The sequence below is a fragment of the Orbicella faveolata genome, unplaced genomic scaffold (genome assembly GCF_042242905.1).
Source record: "Orbicella faveolata isolate gen_17 unplaced genomic scaffold, um_ofav_v1 contig_46, whole genome shotgun sequence".
In the NCBI taxonomy this organism is placed as follows: domain Eukaryota; kingdom Metazoa; phylum Cnidaria; class Anthozoa; order Scleractinia; family Merulinidae; genus Orbicella; species Orbicella faveolata.
Genome location: NW_028301576.1, coordinates 21246444 through 21271124, shown reverse-complemented (window position 1 = coordinate 21271124; position 24681 = coordinate 21246444). Strand labels below are relative to the sequence as shown.

At 37.5% G+C, this 24681-nt stretch overlaps 1 protein-coding gene and 2 long non-coding RNA genes across 6 annotated transcripts in view; 1 reads left to right on the top strand and 2 right to left on the bottom strand.

Annotated features, from left to right (window-relative positions):
• Positions 1 to 24681, bottom strand: part of LOC149098842 (uncharacterized) — a 176026-nt gene that overhangs the window by 71075 nt on the left and 80270 nt on the right. The window lies entirely within an intron of this gene.
• On the top strand, positions 441 to 24408 carry LOC149098849 (uncharacterized). 4 transcript variants are annotated; one of them, XM_089277032.1, is made up of 10 exons: positions 442 to 806; positions 2285 to 2572; positions 2806 to 3174; positions 11984 to 12132; positions 14916 to 15087; positions 15572 to 15660; positions 17652 to 17889; positions 19019 to 19133; positions 21034 to 21097; positions 22384 to 24408. In XM_089277032.1, the coding sequence occupies exons 1-10, from the start codon at positions 710 to 712 to the stop codon at positions 22465 to 22467; spliced, it is 1665 nt and encodes a 554-aa protein (XP_089133158.1). In that variant the 5' UTR covers positions 442 to 709; the 3' UTR covers positions 22468 to 24408. The 4 variants fall into 4 exon arrangements, with proteins under 4 accessions (XP_089133159.1, XP_089133160.1, XP_089133158.1 ...); XM_089277035.1 differs by lacking the exon at positions 442 to 806 and adding an exon at positions 1549 to 1587; XM_089277033.1 differs by lacking the exon at positions 19019 to 19133 and having other exon boundaries at positions 441 to 806.
• Positions 6174 to 10015, bottom strand: LOC149098850 (uncharacterized). The gene is made up of 2 exons (XR_016203495.1): positions 7386 to 10015; positions 6174 to 6619 (listed from the first exon to the last, which is right to left on the bottom strand). It is a non-coding gene; the product is annotated as an uncharacterized LOC149098850 (long non-coding RNA).

Sequence of the window (24681 nt, the reverse complement as noted above, 5' to 3'; positions counted from 1 at the left end):
TGTGGGAATCTCTTCCTCGACGAGTTAATGACGATATCCGAAATGTAAACTTTTTTGATTTTATTCAAAGCCCTTTTAAAGGACTCAAAAAGATACAGAAACACTGGTAAAAAACACGGCATTTATTTTTTTTAATTTTATTTTTAATGCAGTGTTCGGGTCCCCTGTGGTCAGACAAGTCATTTAACGCTGCACCAGAACTGTGTCAAACAGGAGCACATGTGATATGCTCCTGTCCCACGCTATTGTTTTAACCCCTCCCCCCACCTCCCCAAAACAAAACAAAAACAAAAACAAACAAAAACAAGCAAAAATAGAGAAACAAACACAAACAAAACAAAAACAAATATCAAACAAACTAAAAACAAACTAAATAACCAAAGTGTGGGAGTAGTTCGCAGTCCTCGCTATGAAGTGGTTCAGGACAGTAGAATAATGCATACTTGACGCTCGTTCCAAGCAACCATGATCACGAGATTTAGAAAGTAACTATGGTGGACCTAAATCAGCTTTATAGTCTTTTTTATTCAGTTGAGGTGGAGAGGAAAAGAAAAATAATCCAACATGTGAAGAACCGGTGAAGATTTTCATCAGTCGAAGCGAAGAACATCTGCGTTCATGAGTCTTCCTAAAAGACAGCGAAAGATTAAAAATTTATGCGTTCAGGCATGTTTAATGATGTGCTGATTGTGCGTGCCGACTGAGATCGATGTTAAATCAGAAGAGGAAATCGCATTTTCTTGTACTCGTCCTGTTGGTACTGTTTTCATCTCTGCTGGCTACTGTTGATGGATCCTTATCAAGTGGTAAGTTTCAATGTGAAGTTTTATGTAAGCTTTTTGTATTTATTTGACTGACCGCTTCAGTGATGTTTGTAACTCGAGTTTAACTTAAGAACTTAATCTTCATATCTTTTAACTACGTATGTCGTAAAATTCAGCTCACTAACGGGCTAGAATGTGCTGCGTCCACGTTTGAATGCTACGGAACTGAGTTCACTTGTTTGTCTTTAACTTAGTTTCCTAATAAGTTTTGGGAACTTGTGCATCTCAAGTGAAACACAATATAAACTTAAGTTAATGATTTATGAATTAACTAAAGCTTATATATGTTTTACCACCAAAAGACCCTGTACTCAAATCCTCTCAAGCTCAGTTTAGTGCAAGTCTGAGATTAAATTGTCATTCCAGTATAAAATTGACATTTAATTTTTTTTTTTTCATTTTGTTAATTTTGTTTGATACTGCAACAGTAGAAAAACACACCATATGTTTAATGTAGTGCGTTCAGTAGTCAGATAGTCAGAAGAATGTCCCAGTTAACACTCCACTTGGCTTAGGCTTGCAAAGAAAAATGTTAGTCTCACCTTCTCACCAAGTCTCGCATTTACCATTCACCTCCCCTCCCTATGCCCTCTCTTGTGTAAGGGTTTTTTGGTTGTGTGGACTGCACACAAAGAGATGAAGATTTAATAAATACAACTAGGCTAGAAAGGAAACATGGGCAGATGAGAAGGAAATAGATGATTAATATTTTGCAGGAAATACATCTTAGTCATTGCGAAGGCTGATTTCGATGTCAGGCAAGGTAACCTTTTTGTCATATGCTTGGACATACCCGAGAATGTGTTTTCACTTTTCAAAGAAAAAAGAAAAAAAAATGGTTTGAGAAAACACTTTGTGAGAATTGTTTTAAGCTGGAAATCGTGAGATGCTAAAAGCTCTCTTACCAGAGATGCAAACTTTGCATGATTTTCAAGGCACAAGTAATATGACGGGGGGAGGGCGGGGGGGACACTCAAATGAGTCCTTAATTGTTCCTGCAGTCATAGCTTAGGGGAATTGTAAGATTTGTAACATTGAGTATGTAAATGCCTAGTTTCCCTATGACTGAGGACTGAGTCCTAAGGTGTGCTTCCAGAAAATATCCAATGACCCACTCCAAATAGGGTTTGTGGAAATTTCACAGGGGAGGGGGAGGTGTCAAAGGCCAAAATTTCTAAAGGAATTCAAAGTAAACCAAAACTAGAATTTCCAGAGGCATTGGCTGGGGGGCGGGGGGGGGGGGGGGGGTGGTGGTTTAAACCAAAAAGCTTTCTGTGGGAAGGGTATGGATATTGAGACCCTCCAGAGAATGGGGTAGAGATATTTTCTGGAACAGTACAAGGTAAATATTATAAATAATGCTAAATACGACAAGTGTATTTGAAATATTTACAATTAAAGCATAAGTAATAAATTATCATTTGATACCAAAAGAAGATTCTTTTCATTTTTAATTTCAGTTTTGGATTTTAAACTTCAACCAGAAAGGCCCAGCAATTTGTACCATTCATTGAGGGACTCTACATTTGTTTTAAACTGCACTGTTTCAGTGGGAAATTATACGCAGGCATTGAATTTAACATGGCAACATAACAAGAAATGGTTATTTGGTGAAGTACAGCATGTTGATACTGCCACAGTACAACTGACATTATCAAGTACAAGCAGCAAAAACAATGGAATTTACTGGTGTGGCCCAAAACTTGGTAACATGTCACAAGGAGTTAACATATCTCTTATAGTGGCAGGTAACTGAATTAAGAGTTTTGATTTCAATTAAGTTTGGACCCTCCTGTGTGAAAAGCCTTAAGTACATTTACTTTCAAAAAGTTTCGGATGATTTAACTTAAACTGTCTGAAATTTTTAAGCATTCAAAATATTTACAGTATATTAATAAGACTTTTTGAGTAGCTTCAAATTAAAGCTCTTAGTTTCCTTTATGAAGCAAATCCTGGTAAATGTTTCCTTTTTTCTCTTCAGATCTACCTAGTCCTCCACGTAATTTAAGATACAGTGTTGTGGGTGCCATGGACCTTGAGAGAGAGTATCGTGTGTTTTGGTCAGCATCAAGCGTTACTGGAGGTTTGCCTGTTAATTACTCTGTCAAGCTGTGTTTGAATGACTCCTTCGCTACAAATAATGGTGTCTGTAATTGGAGCAGTAACCCAGATTGCCGACCTATGAATGTTCTGAGTATAGATAAAGATTTCTTATGTGTGCTACAGTATAGTAAAGATTTTGTTTCCCCATGTGAGAAAAGCTGTAACTATACAGTGTCTGTGGTTGCTGAAAATGCTGTTGGAAGTGCGACAAGCTGGCGATATATGCCCATCATTCCAGTGTATTCAGGTAATGCATCATGTGTTGGGATCTGATGTTGTTGGGTGTGCCGCACATGTACATATTGCCTTCAGTGGTAATAATCAAGTTCTGAAAGTTATGATCCTTGATATTTTGGGTATGAATTCCTATCAGTACTTTTAAAGTGTCTTGACTTTCCAATTGTCTTAAGGTAGTCATGCACAACATTCAGTACACACTGGGTCAATTCATCTATCCCAGAGGCAGATTTTTAGTGTCATTTTGGCCACTTTTCAATCTCTCTTTTAGCAACATACAATTAATTTCAGACAAAACCAAAATCATAATTGTAATGCCCTATCCTTAGGCTTCTATGGGTAAAAACATTAGCTCACAGGAATTTTTTGTTAGCCTGTGACTGTGATCACAACTTGGTCTTATTTGAAGCATATGGGAAGCAACCGGAAATGGCCTGTTTTTCAGACCGCATATTTTCCATGCCCATGTTTTATATTGTGAAGTCTTAGTATCCCTGCAAACTTCAGCCCTTAGTTTAGTAATACCAAGAAAAAAATAGTAAGGTTGAGGCTTTTTCACTACGAAAAACTTACAAGAAGATGACTAACCAGGCCACTTCCGGTTGAAGTTTCAACAAAGCGTGTCTGTAAAAATGAGCCATTTGATTTCAATTAATACCTTTTTTTTCTCCTAATTTGTGAATTAGAGACTCTGATCATGAAGTTAATTTTAACTGAAAAGACTTACCGTTAATCAGATATTTTCATGTGATTTTTTTAGGGCCGATCAGATTTTGGTCTGGCAGCGGTTATAAATTTTGTGGAAGAAGTCTTGAAAATTACGCATAATGGAGTCGCTGGACTTCTTTTCTGAAGAAAAACAACTTATCAGTCATTCTAAATGCAATCACGTGTCTCATGACACTACTTGAAAATCGCTTTGAACCTTAAGGAAATTTCGAATATATTGATAGCTTATAAATTGTAAAATTAAATGCAGTCTCACTATTCCAGTCTATATGCAAGGTGTCTACATAAATTTACTTACTATGAATGATTACCTGGCTACAGATTTAGAGGCATGCCCCTTTCTTATAATCCCTTAAAAGTGAAGCAACATTAAAAACCTTAGCCCCGGCAATAAATTGATCGTGAGTGGATCGTTGCAAGTAATGAAAATTCAGGTTGATTCATACCATACGTGACAAGTTCATCACACGCCAACTTATCTGAAGTTTGCTGGCTATGATTGTCTTGAAGTTCAGTTTTTTCTCATCTAGATTTGTCTCCTTGATACTACAGAGAATGATTAAGTATAGAACTTGCATGAGAACCTGAAGAACAAATGGATATGTTACAGAATATTTATTCATACACAGTCCCCCAGTGCAAACGGCCTAGGTATTATAAATTGAGGAAGTCCAAGATGGTCTGTTTTCCCCACCAAGTCGCTGAATGTCTGACTAAATTACCAGAAAATTACTCATTGGCACACTTTCCCTTTCTCTATCGGGATTTTCCTTTTGTTGCTTTCTCATTGCACACAGGTCCAGACTAAGTCAGTGTACTGCATATATCCAAAGATAGGGCAGGGGAGAAGTGGATTTTCTTTCAAAGACTACTGCTTATAGCACCCTAGTTGTAGGATTGCTGGCCCTTAACTCCGATTTCCATAATAAGAAGCGATAATCCCAAGGACGACCAGTATGCTTGGTGTAGGTAGTGTGGTAAGTCATCACAAAGTCCAGTGCGTCATGCCTGCTGGAGCTTAAATTGGTTATTGCTCCTCTTCCCTGGACAGGATGATAATCACCGGCTTTCATTTATACATCTGGGTGGAGAGAGACACTGTGAAAGAAAATTGGCTTTTCCAAGACGACATGACAACACCCTAGTAACCAGGAGCGCTCGATCCGGAGTCCAGGCTGCTACTGTGCTATGTGCTAGGCAGTTGCCAGTTTTGTATAGAATGTCAGCACCCTTTCCATCAAGAATAAAGAAATTGAAGAAATCAAAGAAGGTTACTGCTGACATTTCAGATAGCATATTTCAGGTGTTCGGCATTGTAATACCTATTGCATCCATAAGTATCCAAGGGTAGAGTGACTGCATGCATGTTCATTAGACAAATTTATTTTGCACGTTCAAGGATTTTTTTACACACTTTAATGTCTTTAATTCGTTCCATTGGTTCAAGGATTGTTGTTCCATCATCATCTGCATACACATTTGAACAAAATATCTCTAAAATAAGTTGTCTACCCACCCACAAATCAATTTCTAACATTTTCGACGCCATATTGGATGTTGTTTCACTTGAAAAGTCAAAAGGGCTTGGAGATGAATTAAGTAGTTTCACATGCCCAATATTAAATCACAGCAGAGAGCTTCGTGTATCATGCTCAAACAATGTAATCTCCTGGCAAAAATGGGAAGTAATTTGGCCCTCTATTGTATCACGAGACTTACTTACTTGCAATCTCTATCGTAACGCTGGTATTCTTATTTAGAATCGATACCAAAGAGGAGGTGGACGGAAGCTTGAAGGAAAGCATCTTTAGGTGCGTCACAATTAAGTCGGAAATTTGGGTACCACTACCCTTGTGAGATAACTTTAAGAATTCCTAGGAATTCCTAGGAATTTCCTAAGAATTCCTAGGAAAAAATTCCTAGGAATTCCTAAGAATTCCTAGGAATTCCTAGGAATCTAAGGTGTGAATTTTCACGGTAATTTGGACTCGGAATTCCTAGAATTCCAAGTTTACATAGAGCTAACTTGGAATTCCTAGGAATTCCTAGGAATTCCAACTGAAATATACTCACCTTGAAAATTCCTTAAAATTCTCAAAAATTCCTAGGAATTTCTGGGAATAACTTGGAATTTGTAGGATTTTTTGAGAATAGGTTGGAATTTTTTGGAAAATCTGAGAAAAACTGGGAATTTTGTATCATTTGTAGGCCAGACAAAATTTTGATGATTAATGCCCAGCATTAAAATAACAAATAAAGTCACTGATACCACATCAAACAGGCTTTAAATCAATGGTTTATTACATTGGCTTTCATGAATTTAAACATAAGTCATTAGAATAATTATCCTGTTTCTTTTTTATTACACCAAGAATTAAAAGTAAAACTGAAAACAGATATGAAGGTCAAACTTTTACATGTTTGATAAAAAGAGAACTTTTTCAGATAATTTACTTACTTTTTTGGTTTACAAATCCAACAATTTTCCATACACAAGATTTTAGCTTAAATTATTGTTATTATGTGGAACAAATCTGGATTTTCATGAATGTAAGGAATCAATTATAAGAACAAAACTGAAACAATCCTTAAAATTAAAAAAGGCTGAGTTTGGGCAAACTTAGCTGCTGTTCAGTTATTTCTTTTGTTTCCGCAGCTTCTTTTGTTGCCCTCTAATTACGCTGTCAACAGCTGGCCTCTTCATCTTCATCTTTGTTGTATGACACCTAAAACAAAATTAAAAAAAATACAGTACATTGCGATATATATGAGGTACTGTAAGACTGAGATCCAAATATTTATGTGCTCACAGTTTAATACACGCAGCTAATTAAGACCTGACTGTAAGCTGGTTGAAATGTTAAAAGAGAAGACTTGATAATGGAAGGTGCTTGTATACTATTGATAAATATGTTACATAAATCTTGAGCTTACAGTAGATTAAATCAAGGTTTTCCTTCCTCTATAAGTGTATCAACAACTCTTGAATTGGAGGATACACTGTGTATATCACGGTTTTTAGCCAAATTTAGACATTAGAAATACTAAAAAAGACACTTAAAACATTTAAGGAACATTTAAATAATAGAGTAAACACAAAAGAATATACGGATGGACAAAAATTGAAGATCAACACGGATTGCCATACAGTCAGGCTGAAACACACAGGAGACATATCAAACTCATGCACACTGGCTGCCTCGTTGGAGTTTTTGTCAAGAACTTTGACTGGGATCAGAGAGAACTGCTATATTTATTTCGTTTGAACAAGTGAGGCGAGAGAAACTTGTTACTCGCAAATCAAATTGTTTAGGCACGCACACTGGGCAACCTAAATTGTTTCAACTTTGCTTTAGCCAGAATTCATTTCATGCCATGACTGAGTGATCCACTCGTGTATGATTCGTGATGATAAAGTTCATTCAAAAGCTTTTGTCTAAATACAAGAATTTACTTTGTATAATATAAGGTTACTTGAATTCGATTACTCACCAAATAATTTTGTATACGGCTAATCTGTCCTTTGAATTCTTCCCCGTTGAAACATCCACAGTAAGACTTTCTTTTAACTCCAAATCTTCGCCAAGAATAACTTGTTTCTCGTTAATGACACTCACGCTGTTTTCTTCTGGTCAGAGGACCGCAGCGAAAACCATTCTGATAAAATTTTGGAAGTGAAATCTACTAAAACGCACGAGCGATCAGCCGTTAACGCTGAATTCAAAGATGGGCGCCAAAAGAGAATTAATAACGCGATCTTTGTCACGTTCAGTCACGAGGATAGTCACGTGAAAATTCGCGTGCTGTGATTGGTTCAGTTGATCAGTTGAGGAGAGAATGGAAACGGGAGAAGAAGGAGAGAGAGACTGGCAACGAGGTTGCCAGACCAGTCGCTTTCGATGGCAAGTCTGTTTCCCTTTCCACGCTGTTTTGGTGGTCTTTTGAAAGATGGGTCTTGCTTCAAAAGGAAAAAACTACACAAACTTTTTACGAATAAATCAAGGAGGAAAATGAAACGTACTTTAACTGGTTGATCTGTTCCCGACGGTTGTCAAGATAAAGGATCATGAGGCACTTGAATCAAGTTCACTGCAAAGGTAAGGAATCCAATTTTATAGGGATTTTCTGTTATGATAACCTATAATTGTAAATTATAAATCAAACTAAGCAATGCATTGTGTGCTCTTTAAAAACCCCAAAAGCCGAAATTCACCTAAAAGGTTTCAGATCGACCTGAGGAAACGAGATAAATTCTGCGAAATGAGCTTAAGCTTGTTGTATTAGTCCACCAAATCTATTTCAACACCCAGTCAGCACAATGCAGCAAGTATAAATTTGCGATGCTTGTCATTTTTTCCTTTGAATTATTTATAAGGATTAGCATGATATGAGATCTATAGTCTTTTCAATACATCAAGATGTAGGTTTTTTTTATTTGCATTGTCATTTATTTATGTCAGTTATTTATTTGTTTCCCACTAACTCATAATCTTTTTGATTCTTTTGATTTTGTTGTGTCATGAATTAAAGTGACTGCGAGGACAAGGAAATACAAGAAACATATTGATGATCCCACTATACCCATACCAAAATCTACAAGATTCGACCACATAAATCGCTTAAAGCAGTCTTCACAGGCCAGTTGACGTCATCTCCCTCTCTTGCATCCCTTTTTCCTGGATATCATTTCCAACACCATGAACAGAACACCTCACAGTTTTCGGCTCACCTGAGTGAGATGGCTGTTGGCAAAAATGTTGTGGATGACTTTGATGGATTATGGAGTGAACCTTTATGCAAGAATTGAAGTTTCACAGAAGCATTAGATAAAATTGAGTTGCCAATACCTGAAAAGACTACAAAAATACCAATTGATGTAATACACAACAACTCAGATTTGTCCACAGACAGTGATTCAGATAATGATGTTGAAGTTTCAGTTCCGACTCCTCTGAAGAAATTGAGAACTCTGACACTGATGACCATTCACTGGACTCCCCTGATGAAAGTGAAACTAATGGTTCCCAAGAAAAAAAATTTTCTGCCAAAGAATATGCCTGTATGGCTATTCTGGCCTTAATTTCAAGACATTGTATGACAATGAGAGGCTGCTAAAGATATCCTTGTTTAAATGAAACTACCGGTAATTTGTCCAGAGAATGTCACAGTACAGTTTTACAAATGTACAGCAAGTGTGTGGAAACTGTGAGCTTTTCATTTATGACATCTGTGAGAGATGTCTTCCTCTTTTTCCTAAAGTCATACAGGATCAAGTCAAAAATTGTTCAACAGTGGGCTGTGATGGGTATGTGTGTGAATCTACAATTATATTAAATATATACGTGCATATATATACTTTTGGTTTTATTGAAATTGTAAATAATATATATTCATTTATGATGACAGAATTTTTTGCTTAATCTATTTATCAAATCTAAGAGCATCTATTTTTCTATCAGTTAAACTCTGTGTGTTTGATTTATGGGTCCATACAGGCACATATACACTAACAAATCATGTTGGATCTAAAAAGCAATATTATCAGTGCTATAGTTTTATGTTGAGTTGTCAGACTTAAACTGGAATTAATGTACATTTGTCTGGAAATAATTATCTTGGAGCTTGACAACAATAAAAAGGTATGGAACTACAGAGAAATGATCGTGTTGATTTTTACTAATTCACAGAAACTGATTCATGCACTGAGTTCATCTTTAATTTTGACATTTTGGGAAATTTATAGAAATTTCCAGCAATATTTCATGTGATTTAGCTATTCCCAAAAACTCCTAGATATTCCAAATACATTTTTTAAAACAGTCTGGGAAGTAATAGGAGTTCCTAGGAATTCCCAATAATTCCCAGTCATACTTTTCACTATTCCCAAATATTCCCAGAAATTCCAAGGTCTTGGATTAAGCATAATTTACATGGCTTGGAATAACTTGGAATTCCCAGGAATTCCCAATAATTCCCAGTCATACTTCCACTATTCCCAAATATTCCCAGAAATTCCAAGGTCTTGGATAAAGCATAATTTGCATGTCTTGGAATAATTTGGAATTCCTAGGAATTCCTAGGAATTCCTAGGAATTCCCAGACTACTGGGAATTCATTTCGCAGGGGTAGTCACATAGGGTATTTGTGATCTTCTGGCAGGGGGAAGGAGGAAAAAACTCACGGCTTAAAATTCTAACCATGGTGAATAGTCAGCTATGAAGGCATGTGACGTTAGAATGTCATAAATTTCAAAACATCCGTAATATTGAATCCACCAGTCTGGATTTCATGACTATTCCATGAAATCAAAATATCATTTTTGCCAATTATAACAAAATTAAAAGAGAAGAGATAGGGTACTAAAGGAATTAAAAGGTGCAAAAACCCATGTTTTTACCAAGAAACCTTGAAAACGTCAATAAAAAACAGAGAATTAGATGAGAAAAGTCAAACTTAGGGTAATTATGCCTGACAAAGCAAGGCTGCCATGGAAACAAGGCAGAGACCCATCAATAAGGGTTTTTTTTTCTGAGCTTTTCCCACCTAACTTATACACTCAGTAAACAACTTGTTTCATTGTATTTTGATTACTTTTCTTGTGATCAACGTATAAAGATTCCCCTCACCTTCCAGTCCCCTGGGTACAGGGTTCAAATGGTACATAAAATTTAGTTTCAAATCCGTCAGTAGGAAAATTAATTTGTAGTTTATGGTTTGAAAATATATATTTCCTTTAAATCATTTACTTTGGGATCATTGATTGTTTGTTAATTGTGCAGCTTGTGTCTAAAAATCTCTTTTAAAAAGTAATTAAGAGTTTGACAGGAGGTGCGTAGTAGGTAATTTCTCTAAAAGTGTTTTGTAGTAAAAAAGCCTCAACCTTAGTATTTTTTTCTTGGTATTACTAAACTAAGGGCTGAACTTTGCAGGGATACTAAGACTTCACGATATAAAACGTGGGCATGGAAAATATGCGGTCTGAAAAACAGGCCATTTCCGGTTGCTTCCCATATGCTAAAAGAGAGATTGAAAAGTGGCCAAAATGACACTAAAAATCTGCCTCTGGGGACCCCTGAGGGGCTGATATCCAGAACTCGGCTAGAAGAAGGTCGTTGAACCTGAAACTTTGGCATATTACATAAGTCCACATAACGACTTTGTGTACCGATTTTAAGCGAAATCGGCCGACCTTCATTTCCAAGTCTGCCCCGGTCTCTCAGGCAGAAGCTCTTAAGTATATTGATTTCTGCACTAACCATGAAAATCATAGTCATGGTAAAATACATTCATTTGTATGTTTGTTGAAGATATGAAACAATTAGTTGAAGGATTTGAACTTGCATCAGTAGAACTGATCATGTCTTTGATTTGAAAAGTGTGCTCCTTAAATGGTCACTGAGGGCTGTTTACTTACAAGTGGAAATGCAGTAAAGATAGAGTTTTTATTGACTTGTACAATATTTCAAATGGATATTCATGTTTTTTTCAATATAGCCTTTCTCTCCCAAGATGTTTCCTTTAGGTCCCCTCCCATGTGCTCCTGTCCCTCCTCTCCCTATCCTCAGCCATAGTTAAGGTAGAATTGACCACAGAAGATTGCATGGTACATGTGTAGCTGACCAGCTCCAATCCGTGTGGCCAAATTGTAGTAATGCACCCTACCCTCCATTCTGCAGTGCATGTCCCCTCTCATCACCCCTCCCCCATCCTCAACACTTTGGTTGCTTTGTTGACTGTACCGGCCACTGGGTGAGGAAAACCCTTATGGATCCACAAATTTAGAACTACACGGCCTGTATACTCACTGCAGGCTGCCGCTTGAAAATGTGCCTGTCCAATTAAATGTATTCATGAACACTTGTAAGTTGGATTACAAATAATAAATCTCAGACCGTGTAAAACACTAATAATTGTGACGCAGCTTGCACTTTGTGTTGTTGTCATGCATTGCACTAATATGTATTACGCTCTGTGCTCTCCTGGTCAATATTTCCCTGTCTGCCCGCTACATGTGTTATAAAATTTATATTTTGTTGTTTTTGAATTAATTCAATCTAACGTTTTTGTTTTTGACTTTTTCTAACTTTAAGCTACCCCTTTGCCTCCTTTGAGTTTCAATGTTGTCACAACTGATAAGCAGAATGAATTAAGAGTCCGCTGGACTGCAAGGGCTGCATGGAGATACACAAAGATGGAATACAAAATACTGTACCATGCAAGAAATGAAATGGAAAACAAGGTTTGTTGGTATTGCATAGTGTAACTCTACTGCTATTTTTGCTTTAGTCGATTAGAAGTGAGACACTGAGGTCTAAGTTTTTTTAAAAAATGAAAAACTATTCTTGGTTTACTGTGAAACTGATAAAACCATGAACACTTTAGTTTGATTCTGACAGGTCAGTTGTGTACTGACAAGTCACAGTAAAGTTCAATACATGTGAAAAAACCTCAAACCAATAATTATTACTGTTGTTATTTCAATTGGATGGGTGCAGTTAGCATTTCTCGCGGCTACATCAAGAACTTAAAGCCTAACATTAATGAGGGGATCAAAGCCTCTAGAGAGTTACTAGATCTTTGATCTGTTTGATTACTGTAATGACCAGCCATGAGTGAATCCAAACATACATGTACACTAATTTCAGTAAAGAGCGAATACATCACATGATCATGGAGAAATGTCAATCACAACAATTACATCATGTATTGTCATTGCTTCTGTATACATGCCTTATTAGCCTTGATATAGCTGTTGACTTGTTTTGATCTAGCTACATGGCTATAACCCTGAAGTTTAGGAGCTGAAAATATTGTAAAGACCTTTACGGCAGGTTTCTTTCACAGGTCACAGGTCACAGGTCACAATCAAAACACTCAGTAAATTTTGCGATGTAACAATTACCGAGATTCCCGAGAGGTTTATCGATGTTTCCATGCAACAAACCCTAACTAAAAATGTTTTACTCTATAATTTTAATGAAAAAGTTTCTAGGGTGGTATATGTACGAAATGGGTTGAAATGTAGCTTTCAGACATGTAGTGTTAATATATTTTATCGTAATAAGATAATTCATTATGATAGCAAATTGAACTGTTTTATTTCTATATACATAATTTTTTGGAAATCCTTACAACGAGTATGTACTAAACAGAAACAAGAGGGACCCCTATACCTACTCTGAAAACAATTTCACGCATAAGTAATCGGCCTTTTCACGCATCACAAAAAATTCGAAAACAGCTTCATGTTAACAGAAAAAATCACTTTTCACATAAAAATGCAAAGGCTAAATCATGTGTCACATAAAAATACAAATTCTATCCACGTTTCGCAAAACATACAGAACCCTCCATTTTGATGCTTCGAAATGCCGTGTGCATGTGTGACACATCGTGACAGACTAGATTCTTGGTCCTCCTGGTTCACTGTCATTGTGGTTAGTTCTCAGTCGCGTGGAATGGGCAGGTTTTACATCTAGTTTAGTGTAGTTTACGAGCTTTAATGACGCTAAAATCCCCCCAAGAAAGTGGACAATTATTCCCGCAAAAGTCGTTGGTTCACAAATCACGCGTAAGTAAATGCATAATTCACGGATCAGTGTAAGCCTCTTGCGTTTTCATATTATATTGAAAGGCTACAGACAATTTATGTTTTCAACAGAAGTAAGTCTTGGCTTTCTTTGGATCATTTTTTTTATTGTTTCAGTGCTACAACTGATTTCCCCTATGTGTTTTTTTTTTTTTTTTTTTCAGAAAAGAGCTGTTATAGTTGCACTTGGGACGCACTTGTATGCATCTGTTTTATGACATTTTGGCATATTTTTGGTGACCTTTGACCTGTGACCTGTGAAAGAAACCTGCCGAAACCTTTCTGCAAATTTGTAATAATAAAACCTGGTCTTCAATAATGTTAACAAACCTCAGACTCGTCTTGTTTAATATGCTATTTCTGGACTGTTCACGGTTTCCTGAGTTGCACAGTAATAGTTAAATACTCTTAGAAAAATTATTCCGTTGATACTGATTCGCTAACATCAGTGCAGTTCTTGAAAGTGTTAGCTCAAGAGCAAGAAGCATAACAAGGTATAGAGCAAATTAAGGGGGTGATACCATGGCAAAGGGTGTATAATATTCACTGGCGCAAATTGTTTTCAGAAGATGTTCAGAGGATAATTTACTGAAGTTAGTAGAAAGGCACTGAAAGTCTGCCAACTGTCATCCTTGGTGCATTGTTTATTGAAGGTGGCTGAAGTTCACCCTAAGTCTTCTGAGCAACCTTTCTGAAAAATTTACAGCGTAACTCAAAAGACCGTGAACACTTTAGTTTGATTCTGACATGCCGTGTACTGACCAATCACAAAAAAGGTCAGGAAATTTGAGCAAACCTCTCAACCGCAAAATAATTACAGTTGCTGTTTGCAAATAATTTTATTTGGTTTCCTTGTCAGTGTCTAATTGGCTTTTTCATTGCTACACAATAAGATATTTCCTTAAATATTTCTGGTTTTTTATTTTTTATTTTTTTGATAAATTGATGCCTGTTTTTCCTGCATCTGTCCTGTTATTGATCCTGAATTTTGTCATAACATTGTCAGAGTAGCTGTGGATCCACAAGGCGATAGCCGGGTGGATCGGCAGACCACTTTGACAATTTTATGACAAAATTTATTGTCCATTACAGGACAGATGCATGAAAAACTAATGTCAATTTGTTTTTTACAATTATAACAAATTGTCAAATTGTCCGCTCCTGCTTCTTTCGTCAACATCACATAAATTGTAAATTCATGTGTCAGTGCGCGTAGTGACAATGAAAATCAGCCAATGAGCACGAGAGAACTTCTGCTGCAGTTATTGTAAATATGGTTTTTGAGTTTCACAGTAAATAAGTTGATCAGTTAGATAAAAACCAACTACATGTAGTTGAAACTGCATACTGTAAATTAAAGTTAAACAGATGCATATATATATGCATGCATGGAGCCTGATGAAGATCTTTTGTTTGTTACTCTTCCCTTGTAGACCAAGGTTATATCTATTAAAAACAGCTTGACAGAGGTTACCTTGCTCAAGCGATTGAAGGCATTTATGGAGTATTACGTCTACATAATAGTCAGATTTGTTAATGAAGAAGGAAAGAAGAGTGCTCCAAGTGAAGTGCAAGGACCATGCATTGTGAAAACACCAGCTGGGGGTATGTCTTCTGTGCTGATACAGCTGTACAAGCATGTTAGATCAAAATTGTTTATTTTTTTGTATGTGCAGTTTAAACTCTTGGAGATGTAAGTAGACTCCTTTCAGACAAAGGTGTTTTGCTTTAGAAAGCATATTTAATACTACTTTACTAACTCCGAATTCTGAACCGCTTGCTTGGCTTGCATTGTACATGTGTGTACATGAATAAAACCTCTTGTACTAGCACAAAGTTATTAATATTGCTAGTTAACTTGTCAGATGCATTTTGCATGGTCCAATAATTCAGCAACCGACCTTTAAAATACAGTCATGTGCTGATACAAAAAGGTTCACAAGATTTTCTTTTTTGAGCAAGAAAATGACTATTTACATTGCAAATACTTTTTAAATAGTACAGTTAAAACATAGAAACTGCAATTACAATGTAATTAATTTAATTTATTGTTAATATTTCTGTAGTTGTTTTGCAATTTAAATTTTAGAACCAGATACTCCATCGAAGGTGATAAGAGATTGGTCAGCGATCTTCCCTGGTAATACTGCTCTGAGGAATGTTACGGTAGAGTGGGAGGTGTGTATTAGCTTTTTAAATTACACTGCCTATATAGGAACACTGGTAATGAAGCTACAGTTTAATAATTGTAATATATATTACATTTTTTTATTTAAAGGTACTAGAAATGATTACAATCGATGGCTTTTCATTGTTACTGAGTGGTCAGCTACTTACTTTTCCACCTTCCTTCTCATCCGCCTGCCTGCCTGTCTGGCAAACTCCCTGGTTAGCACCCTTCAGTCCCGGGGTGGGTACTGCCAGAAAAATTGGGTAGGGGTGTGCGGCCCGCTTTCCCAAAAAGATAACGGCCCTGTTTATGACCGAAATATGTGATATTTCCTACCATACATGTATTTATGACCTGACGAAAAATTTGATAGCCTTTTTATGACCTGGCCCTAAAATTGATACCCTGTTCAGACCTGCTTTATAATTAGTTCCCTAGTTTAGACCAATGTTAAATTGTTGTAAATATAATTTGTGAAGGGCTTTTGTTGATGGTCTTATCGATACTGCTGAGAAAGTAGTTTATAATCTTCTTAAAAGCATACCCAGTTCAAGACTAGGGTGCAAAAACCATACCCTATTTATGACCAAGTTGGCCGAAATTGATACCCTATTTCTGACAAAAATGCTGAAAACCTAGCCCTTTGGGGCCGCACATACCTACATTAAGGGATTTCCCCCCCTCTCCCACCCCCCACCATGCCTTCAGTTTCGTTTCTTCCCACCCTTCTTCTGTTCTGCCTGCCTGCCTGTCTGGTAAGCTACCTGTTTAACATCCTTTGGTGTCCCTTCCCCCCCCCCCCCCCCCTGCCTGACTGTCTTGTAAGGTCTGCGCTTAACTTCCCTCTGTTTCCTTTTTTCCCACTTTCCTTCTCTTCTGCCTTCCCACAATCTCTCTAATCTCTACTCCTTGGTTCCACTTACGACTTAAAAAAGTTTGGTTAATATTTCCCTTACAAGCCAACATTGTATAATAACGATAAAAAATATTTGATTTGTTAATTTGTGTATCCAGAGTAATGGCCAAATCTACATTAGAGACGATTTATTTGTCTGAGACTAATAATCCGTAATTATTTTTCTAGCATCGGTCCTAACCTGGCAAAAGCCATACCTGCGATAAACTCTTCTTGTTGTTGATTCCTTGGGGATAACAAGAACACACCTGAATGAATTCAAATGAATTGGAAGTTATCTGCAGGAATTTGTCAACGAGTAAAGCCCCAGGTTATAATAAATCCCAATGGATGTGATTTAAAATTCATTTCACCTCATTGTGCATCTGGTTTGTCAATATCATTAACCTTTCTCTACATAGAGGTGTTTTCTTGAAAATCTTGAAAATTGCTTTTTTAAATTAACGGGATCCTCAGCTATGTAAACAGGAAGCAGTATTAATAGCCTTGTCTTTTTGTAAACTACAGACAATCTCTTCATTAATTTGTCTTGGGCTGATCCGTCTCAGCATGTCTGCAAGTCGTGCTGACAGATGAATCAGTTCAAGATCAATTTTGCCACCTAATTCGTCTAGACACCGGATTTATACCTAGGCTATTTATCCATGTCAGACTGATAGGGCGTATCAGTTGGATAAACCAATGTCTCCTAATATAAATCCGGCATCGGATAATTTGTCTCTAGTATAAATTTAGTAATGAAAGTCTTGATAAGTGTTTTCAGCATCATCCTTTGGCTTCAGCTGACAGCACCTACCCCACCCTTGATCAGTTTGGATATGATAAAGCACCTCATCCATGGTTGGAAATCTTCAAAAACGTCGTTATGTACTGTGAGAATTGTATCTAATAAAAAAGAAAATTTCATGGTCGCTTGGAAATACGAAATTTCTCTACTCGTGTTGAAAAATATTTCAATCGTCCGCAGCGCTCACTCGTGAAATATTTTTCAACACTCGAAGAGAAATTTCTTATCTCCGTGCGGCCATGTAATATCCTCTATTTCAACTCTTAATAATACTTATTTGCTATCGTTTCTTCCAGTTGGCACGCAATTCCTCCTGGCATGGCACTCCTGGTAAACATGTGGTTTACTGCAATTATCATCATGTTAGCCAAGGTTCTGTTCCAGACTGTGAATATCATGTGGATGCCACATCAAATAGAGCAGTTTTGCAAAGACTTGATTCTGCCAAAAGTTACAATGTCTTCATAAAGATGTGTAACAAAGAACAATTTTGTAGTGCAGGTGGTGAGCCGTACATAATTAAGGAACTTCAAGGTGGGTTAAGAAAGTAAAATATCCAATAGAAAGAAAATGTTTGACCGCATTTCTAATCAGCGACAAGAGAGTTAACGATATGACACATAGCGTAGTATTTTTGTGAAACCTTGAGGTGTTTGGAAATGTGGTCAAACAGTATCTTGATATATCTTTTCAATGGAAACTAGAGCTAAGGAGAAAACGGAGAAATAAAATCATAAAAATCTCTTTTGGTACAAGCTGCCTTGTCCTGGAAGTCACGCTGTGTAACTTTTGCCCCAACATGGCTGATTTTGTTCCGTGTTACCGGGTCGTGTAAACGCTGTCACGTTCATGATTTCTCTTCTTAAGGCTGCTGCACAGTAGCCGATTTTTTGTCGGCCGACAAAAAATCTTCACTTGTCGGCTAGTGTGCGGTGAATTCAGACAAGTCTGCGAGAAGATCGGGGCTTTTCGAGCGATATCTGACAGTGCTAGATCTCAAAACGTCTTGTCGGGCCTTGTCGGCTAGTGTGCAGTGGACCAAGACAATTTGTCGGGGCTCGCGCGCCCCTCAACTAATTAAGAAATGTCAGGAGAGTCACATCAGTGAATACGCGCCATCTTGATTTTGGATGACTCAGCCCCAAGCCTGAACGCGGTCAGTCGCGACAAAAAATCGGCTAGTGTGCGGCAAGCAGATGGCCCGACAAATTTTAACCCGATTTGACCCCGACAAAAAATCTGCAGTTCTACGACAAAAAATCGGCTAGTGTGCGGCAGCCTTTAAAATTTCATTAGTCATTAATGAGTTTGCGAACACAATGCGACGTACCTTCATGGAGTTTAAATTGTATTCTAAGCAGTACATGATTAAAAGAGCAAAGAAGTGGACCCAAGCTTTTACTCATCGTTTTAGGAAAGATGGGTACATGGTGGGGGTGCTCTTGAAAGAGAGTACAGTTAAACGTATTCTGAGGGAGGTTTTTGTTTTTTAAATGAACAAATATTCAATCTTCATGTTTTTGTGGCATGTAAGATGAAAACAATACATGACGTTTTGAATACTGGGCCAGGGTTTGTTTTCGTGTTTCCATTTTGTTTTAAAATGAATCCCTGGTAACAAACTCATATGTAACTACTCGGCATGTGTGTATTTTTCATGTAGATAACTCAACACCACCAAAGGACGGAGGAAAACTGAGCAGCAAACAAATCGCTTTGACCACAGTGTCAGTTGTGGTGGCATCTATAACAGCTTCGGTTGCAGTATACTTGCTAAGGTACGAAGGTATTTTTGTCAGTATACTGCTGGTAGTCAAGAGTGGCTTTCTTATTACTAACGGAAGAATCTCTCTTAAGCGACCACCTTGGGAAATCCAAGGAGGGGTCATTGGACATAAAGAGAGATCTTGTCGCTTCTGGGAATGGGCTCCTGTGAGCGATTATGTTCTTTATTACATCCATTTTGAAATCACTGGTTATCCTTGCAATCTGATTGGCTCTCAGTGGTGCGATTTATTCACGAATCGCACTATTTTTTGCCCCAAATCGCATCTTTTTCTCAGCCAATGAGAATGGGGCAATAAAACAAAACAACCAATCAGATTTCAAGATTAGTTTAAAGTAATCAATAAAATTTCAGGAAAATGAAAGGCAAAAGGCCACTTTGTGGAGAATTTTGCAACTATTATTGCCAAAACTTTGTTGTTATTGTAGTGTTTTTCCAAAAGAATTGACGAATTTAATTAATTACAGTTTCTGAATGACGATTATGAGCTCCTTCAGGCTGAAGACCTACTTTAATGGAAGTTTCCAACTTTCAGTGTCCATTTTGATGAATATTTTGGCGATTTTTCTTCAACATCTGCTCAAGATCCGTATGATACCGAGTCCAGTAAAACATAAACAAATGAAAACCACACAACAACAAATTCAGAGCCATCTCAAGAAGGTAGATGTTTCCAGGTTTCTGGTAGTTTCAAACGAAGCAACAAAAGAGCTCAACTCTGTCGCTGTGAATAAACATAGTCAAAATACGCCACACTGCACAAAATAGCGAATGAATGAACGTCTTGCGAAGCCCGTGCCAGTCCCGCCATCTTGGAAATATCTTAAAACAAATGTAGCCGAAAGAACTTGATAAGTTCCTGAGTATTGAGTCCTACGCCGAGGTCACAAAAAGAAACGGAGATGATAACGAGCTGGACTCCCTCAAAATCATGCCATTGAACGGTATTTAAAAGGAAAAAACGTACTATCCACTGGGCATCGTGCACTCGAGGGAGTTTCACAACTCAAAAGAAATCGATCGCAGAATTGCACAGGATATGCACCTCTAAATTCCTTCTCCAAAGACAATGAAAAATCTCAGCCTCAACCACAGAAGAAAGGAAGGCCTTCCATAATTGATTCAGGCGACGAGAATTGAACTTTTATCCCTGAAGTACACTATTTTCGTTCTGACTTCAGAACTGCTTGTTTCTTTGTCATGCTCGAATAAGTTTTCGTCACATGACATCGTTTTGCATACTAAATGAGACGTAAACGCGTTTCCGGTTCCGCTTTTTTTAACAAACCGGCTACTGAAACTACACCAAAAATCTAAATTTAAGGCGATAAAATTGTGCGATTTCAAAATGGATATAATAAAGTGGCAATTGAACTTCGGGTCGTGCAATTTTGGTCTGAAATCATACTTGTGATTTCAAATCGAACTCGCGCTGCGCGCTCGTTCGATTTTGAAATCACGCGTATGATTTCAGACCAAATTGCACTCCACTCAGTCCAATTACCATTATAAAGCAATATAGGCTTTGCTCTATTAGAACGTTTAGCATAAAGCTGGGAATGTGTAAATGGTTGTGAATAATATTTTGAGTTAAAGTGATGGGTGTTTTTTTTTTTTATAGACAGTTGCTTTAAAGAATGGAGACCTATTGAATCAACGTCTCAAGACAGTTCTTCATTGCACGGCAATCGAACATCTGTTAACTCGCTCCCTTAGCAGTGTTATTTTATCTCAGTGATTGCGACCTCGTCAACTATCACGCGATAGATATCGAGAGTTAATAATGCTATTGTTAAAAATAATTCACTAGCCTCTCAGCTAGTGTATCGCAGTAAATCTGTTGACCAAGGATTAGGCATGCATCCAAACTGTGTGTGTAATCTTCTCCTCAGACAATGGCTTCATAGACGTGGTGTGTTGCCAAGAATACGCTTGAGGAACCGTTTAATACTTCAAGTAAGTAGATATTGTCTCATAATATTACAATTGATCTTTATTCGTCCTAAGTTTGGTGCTTTCTGATATATACTTTTTAATTCTTAAGTGTTATAAGCCCGAGTACACATATTGACAGCAAGGTTGGTTTTTGTCAGGTTAATATATTGTAACGCGCGCGGGCGACAACAACTTCCAGTCAAGGAGTCCAACAGCCAACGGTTTAATTACTCGACTCTCAACGTTTAGCTTACTTGTACATGGCAAGTCTACTAACACACACAGGCCACTCCATAACGTGAGTCCCTTATATACGCTGTATTATGAGTACATTGCGCATCCCGTACTCGCCATATAACCGTCTCTTAGTCTTAGAACCGTTATACATCTTAGCACGCGCATCATAGCTCGTGCAATCGCTATATCAGTTTCATTACAATATGTTTTCCATGTTTGTTTACCGCAATTTATTTGGAAACCTCACTGCATGCTCAGAAATAGAAGAAAGGGGATTCAAGCAATAATATTTCAAAGTAAAGTGGTTTGATCAGTGGCAAGCATTTAACGTTGCTTTTTTGCCATTGCACGAGAAAGTTGCGAAATACAGTACATGCTGACTGTAGGCTGTGAGCTGCTCTGAAACTGACTTCAGAGCTAGGCTAACTCCAACAACCCAGCAATCATCGACATAGTACCAGTACAGTGGAGCCTCTGACATTCAGACACCTCTATAATACGGGCAGTTTTGTTTTTGTTTTTGTTTTTTTGTTTTTTGCAACCAAGCCAGAATTTATATAATCTCGCTGTAATGTAGTACGTCAATATTAGGGACACATGAAGAGGTTTGACGGTATTGAGGTACTCCTGTCTTATGGCGACTTTGTATTCTTAGTACAGAGTTTCTTAGAGGTTAATTATTTTTTTCCTTATATGGTATTCCTGGTTATTCCTACAAAATCACACACCGCACACGTGTCAGCGACTGTTTTAGCTTTCAGATTGTAGCTAGTGTATTCCGTAATATTCCCATAAATTTCGTGTCCTTGTCACGTTCGTTCTTTGGATTACTGCTTTAAAATGTTCACCCGCGTTGTCAACTACTCGGAGACATTCGCTGTGAAGATGTTTTCTTTTTTTTTTTAATGTGGTCGTTTTTAGAAATTTCAAGGAGTTCGCAGATTTTCGAAAATTGGTTTCACAGGGGTTTATGGTTCTCACTTCTCTGGATCCTAATCAATTTTATTACAAGAAGCGATCGGTCAGCTTGAGGTTAGCAAAATGACGTGTTATTCTCTTTTCCTTTGCAGCCCCCTGTACCACCTTATGACTATGTGGAGCCATCAGCGACAAATGACTATGATCAACTTAATTTAAACGAAAGCCAACTTTGATGTCACATTGGACAACATGATAAATGCCCAAGTAAAGTAGTCGCATGGATGCTGAGTCAAGCAATTACTAGTTTATATTTAAATTAATAACTTAGCAGTCGAACCTCTCCACAACGGCTGCCTTGGGACAGAGAAAAATGGCCATTGATAATAGAGGTGACCGTTATGAGGAAGTAAGGGTGAAATATTAAACCTGATTTTTTGTGTGTGTATATAAATACAAAGCACAATCAAGTATATATCTATTAAAGGAGCTTCGTCAAGGTTTGCGCATGATGAAGAATTAAGCCTGAATTTTTATTGCTGGTCGTTTGTAATCCGTGTCAATCTTCTCCATCCTTAACCACTCTTGTTCCTTTATGGTTTATTAATATCGCTGTGCTGTTTTTCTATCGTAGTAAAATATCATTTTCAGGTTTCCTTTAATTTGGAGGTAATTTTGCACGTGGCCAAAATAACTAAAAATGGCATGACTGAGGTCCTTTAAATAAAACAGAAACAGACACCAACGAGGCGCGGTACCGATTAAGTTTCGTTGACCTTTTGCTATAAAAAATGGAGTTTTGCATACACCGTTCTAGACTACGAGTAGTCCCTCTTTCGCCTAGTCTCGTCGTGCGTGACGCGAAAGAAACTGTGAAAAAAAAACACATATAGCGCGGCTATTTTTCTCTCGCAGTTTTCTTTCGCGTCGCGCACGACGGACTAAGCGAAAGAGGGACTACTTGTAGTCTAACACCGTTCGTGAATTATTGTTAAACTGGCCGTTGTTGATAGGTTATTTAGGCAGTCGGGACGCGTTTTAGTGGCCGTTACTGTTGTGGAGAGGTGGTCCTTGTAGAATTGTTGTCCTGAGGTATGGACCGTCAGCGGAACAAAAAAAAAAATGGCCGTTATGTAGAGGTGGCCGTTGTAGAGAGGTGGTTGTTCTATAGAGACGGTCATTAGTGGAGGTTCGACGACCTTGGTTAAAAGGCGTATGTTAGGAAAATTCTGATAGAAAAAGGGCAAAAGGGAAGAAATAGACAGTAATGTTTACAAAAGTAATTGTAAACCTAGATAAGTTAGGAATTTCCAAGCCAATTACAGGTAAACATTATTTTGAATTGAATGCGAAAACTTCTTATTTAAAAGTGACCAAAGTTTAAATTGTAAATAAGCAATGGCCTACATTTGGCGTGAAAATATGCTCAGATATTTGTCTGCGAGCATTTTCTGTTCCTGGAAGTGAGCTGTTAGCTTCGAGGAACAGATAATGTCAGAGGACAAATATCCGAGCCTAATTATAAGGTCAAATGGAGGCTATTGTGACTTTTAAGTATTTTTGCAACACGCGAGATCTTTTCTTAAAATTGAGGAATGTTCCCCAGTTGGTTTATATTCAGTCACGTGACTCAGTTAGAACAATCTCATGCGAGCAAAAATATTTGATGAATTATAATTACATATATTTAATTACTTTAGGATATTTGAGCTGCACTCTGATTTTTTAATCCAATCCACTTAAAAATAATAACTATCATGACTGAGCCCGAGTCATGTGTATAATTTATTTTATTTACAATGTACTCTTTGTAATAATTTTAGATGCTTTTCCATATCATCTTCATCTGTCTCCTTGTCATTGTATATAGTAGGTATCGTGACAGGAAATTAGGCTTTTCAAACTCATTAAAAAAATTCATCAACATAGTACATCAGCATAGGTTCAAAAACCGGTCCACTACTTGATCAACGTGAGCGAATCAGCGACTTCAACCAGTTAGTCATGCTCAGAATGTGCATTAGGCAGTTTTGGGTTTGATCCATTTTGGACCAATCTTAGGTGAAGATAGCCTAAATTGCACGGCCGCTGCCAAAATGAACTGGTCTAGGTATTCACACAGAGCGGGTTCAGTTTGAACGGTTCCAAAACTGAAACGTTTTCGTGAAAGGCAAAAATCGGGAGAGGAACAGCACAGGTAGCGGGTCGGTGTAGTGTTGGACCTGATCCATTTGCAATAGACCATTTTACAGTTGTCTGCTCAGTGACCTGGCCTTTGTGTGCAGCGAGGCTAGAGTTGATCTTGTTTTGATACAGACCTCACTGCTTTTGTTGTGTAAAACAAGTTGTTCTGATGCTAACTAGGGGCATTTACATGACAAAAGCAGTGAGGTCTGTATCAAAACAAGGTCAACTCTAGCCTCGCTGCCATACAAAGGCCAGGGCACTGA

Excerpts from the sequence above, each read along its gene's own strand:
- LOC149098849 (XM_089277032.1), top strand. The coding sequence starts at position 710 with ATGTTAAATCAGAAGAGGAAATCGCATTTTCTTGTACTCGTCCTGTTG. Across the intron at positions 807-2,284 it reads TGATGGATCCTTATCAAGTG|TTTTGGATTTTAAACTTCAA; the intron begins GTAAGTTTCAAT and ends TTTTAATTTCAG. Across the intron at positions 17,890-19,018 it reads CATAATTAAGGAACTTCAAG|ATAACTCAACACCACCAAAG; the intron begins GTGGGTTAAGAA and ends TTTTTCATGTAG.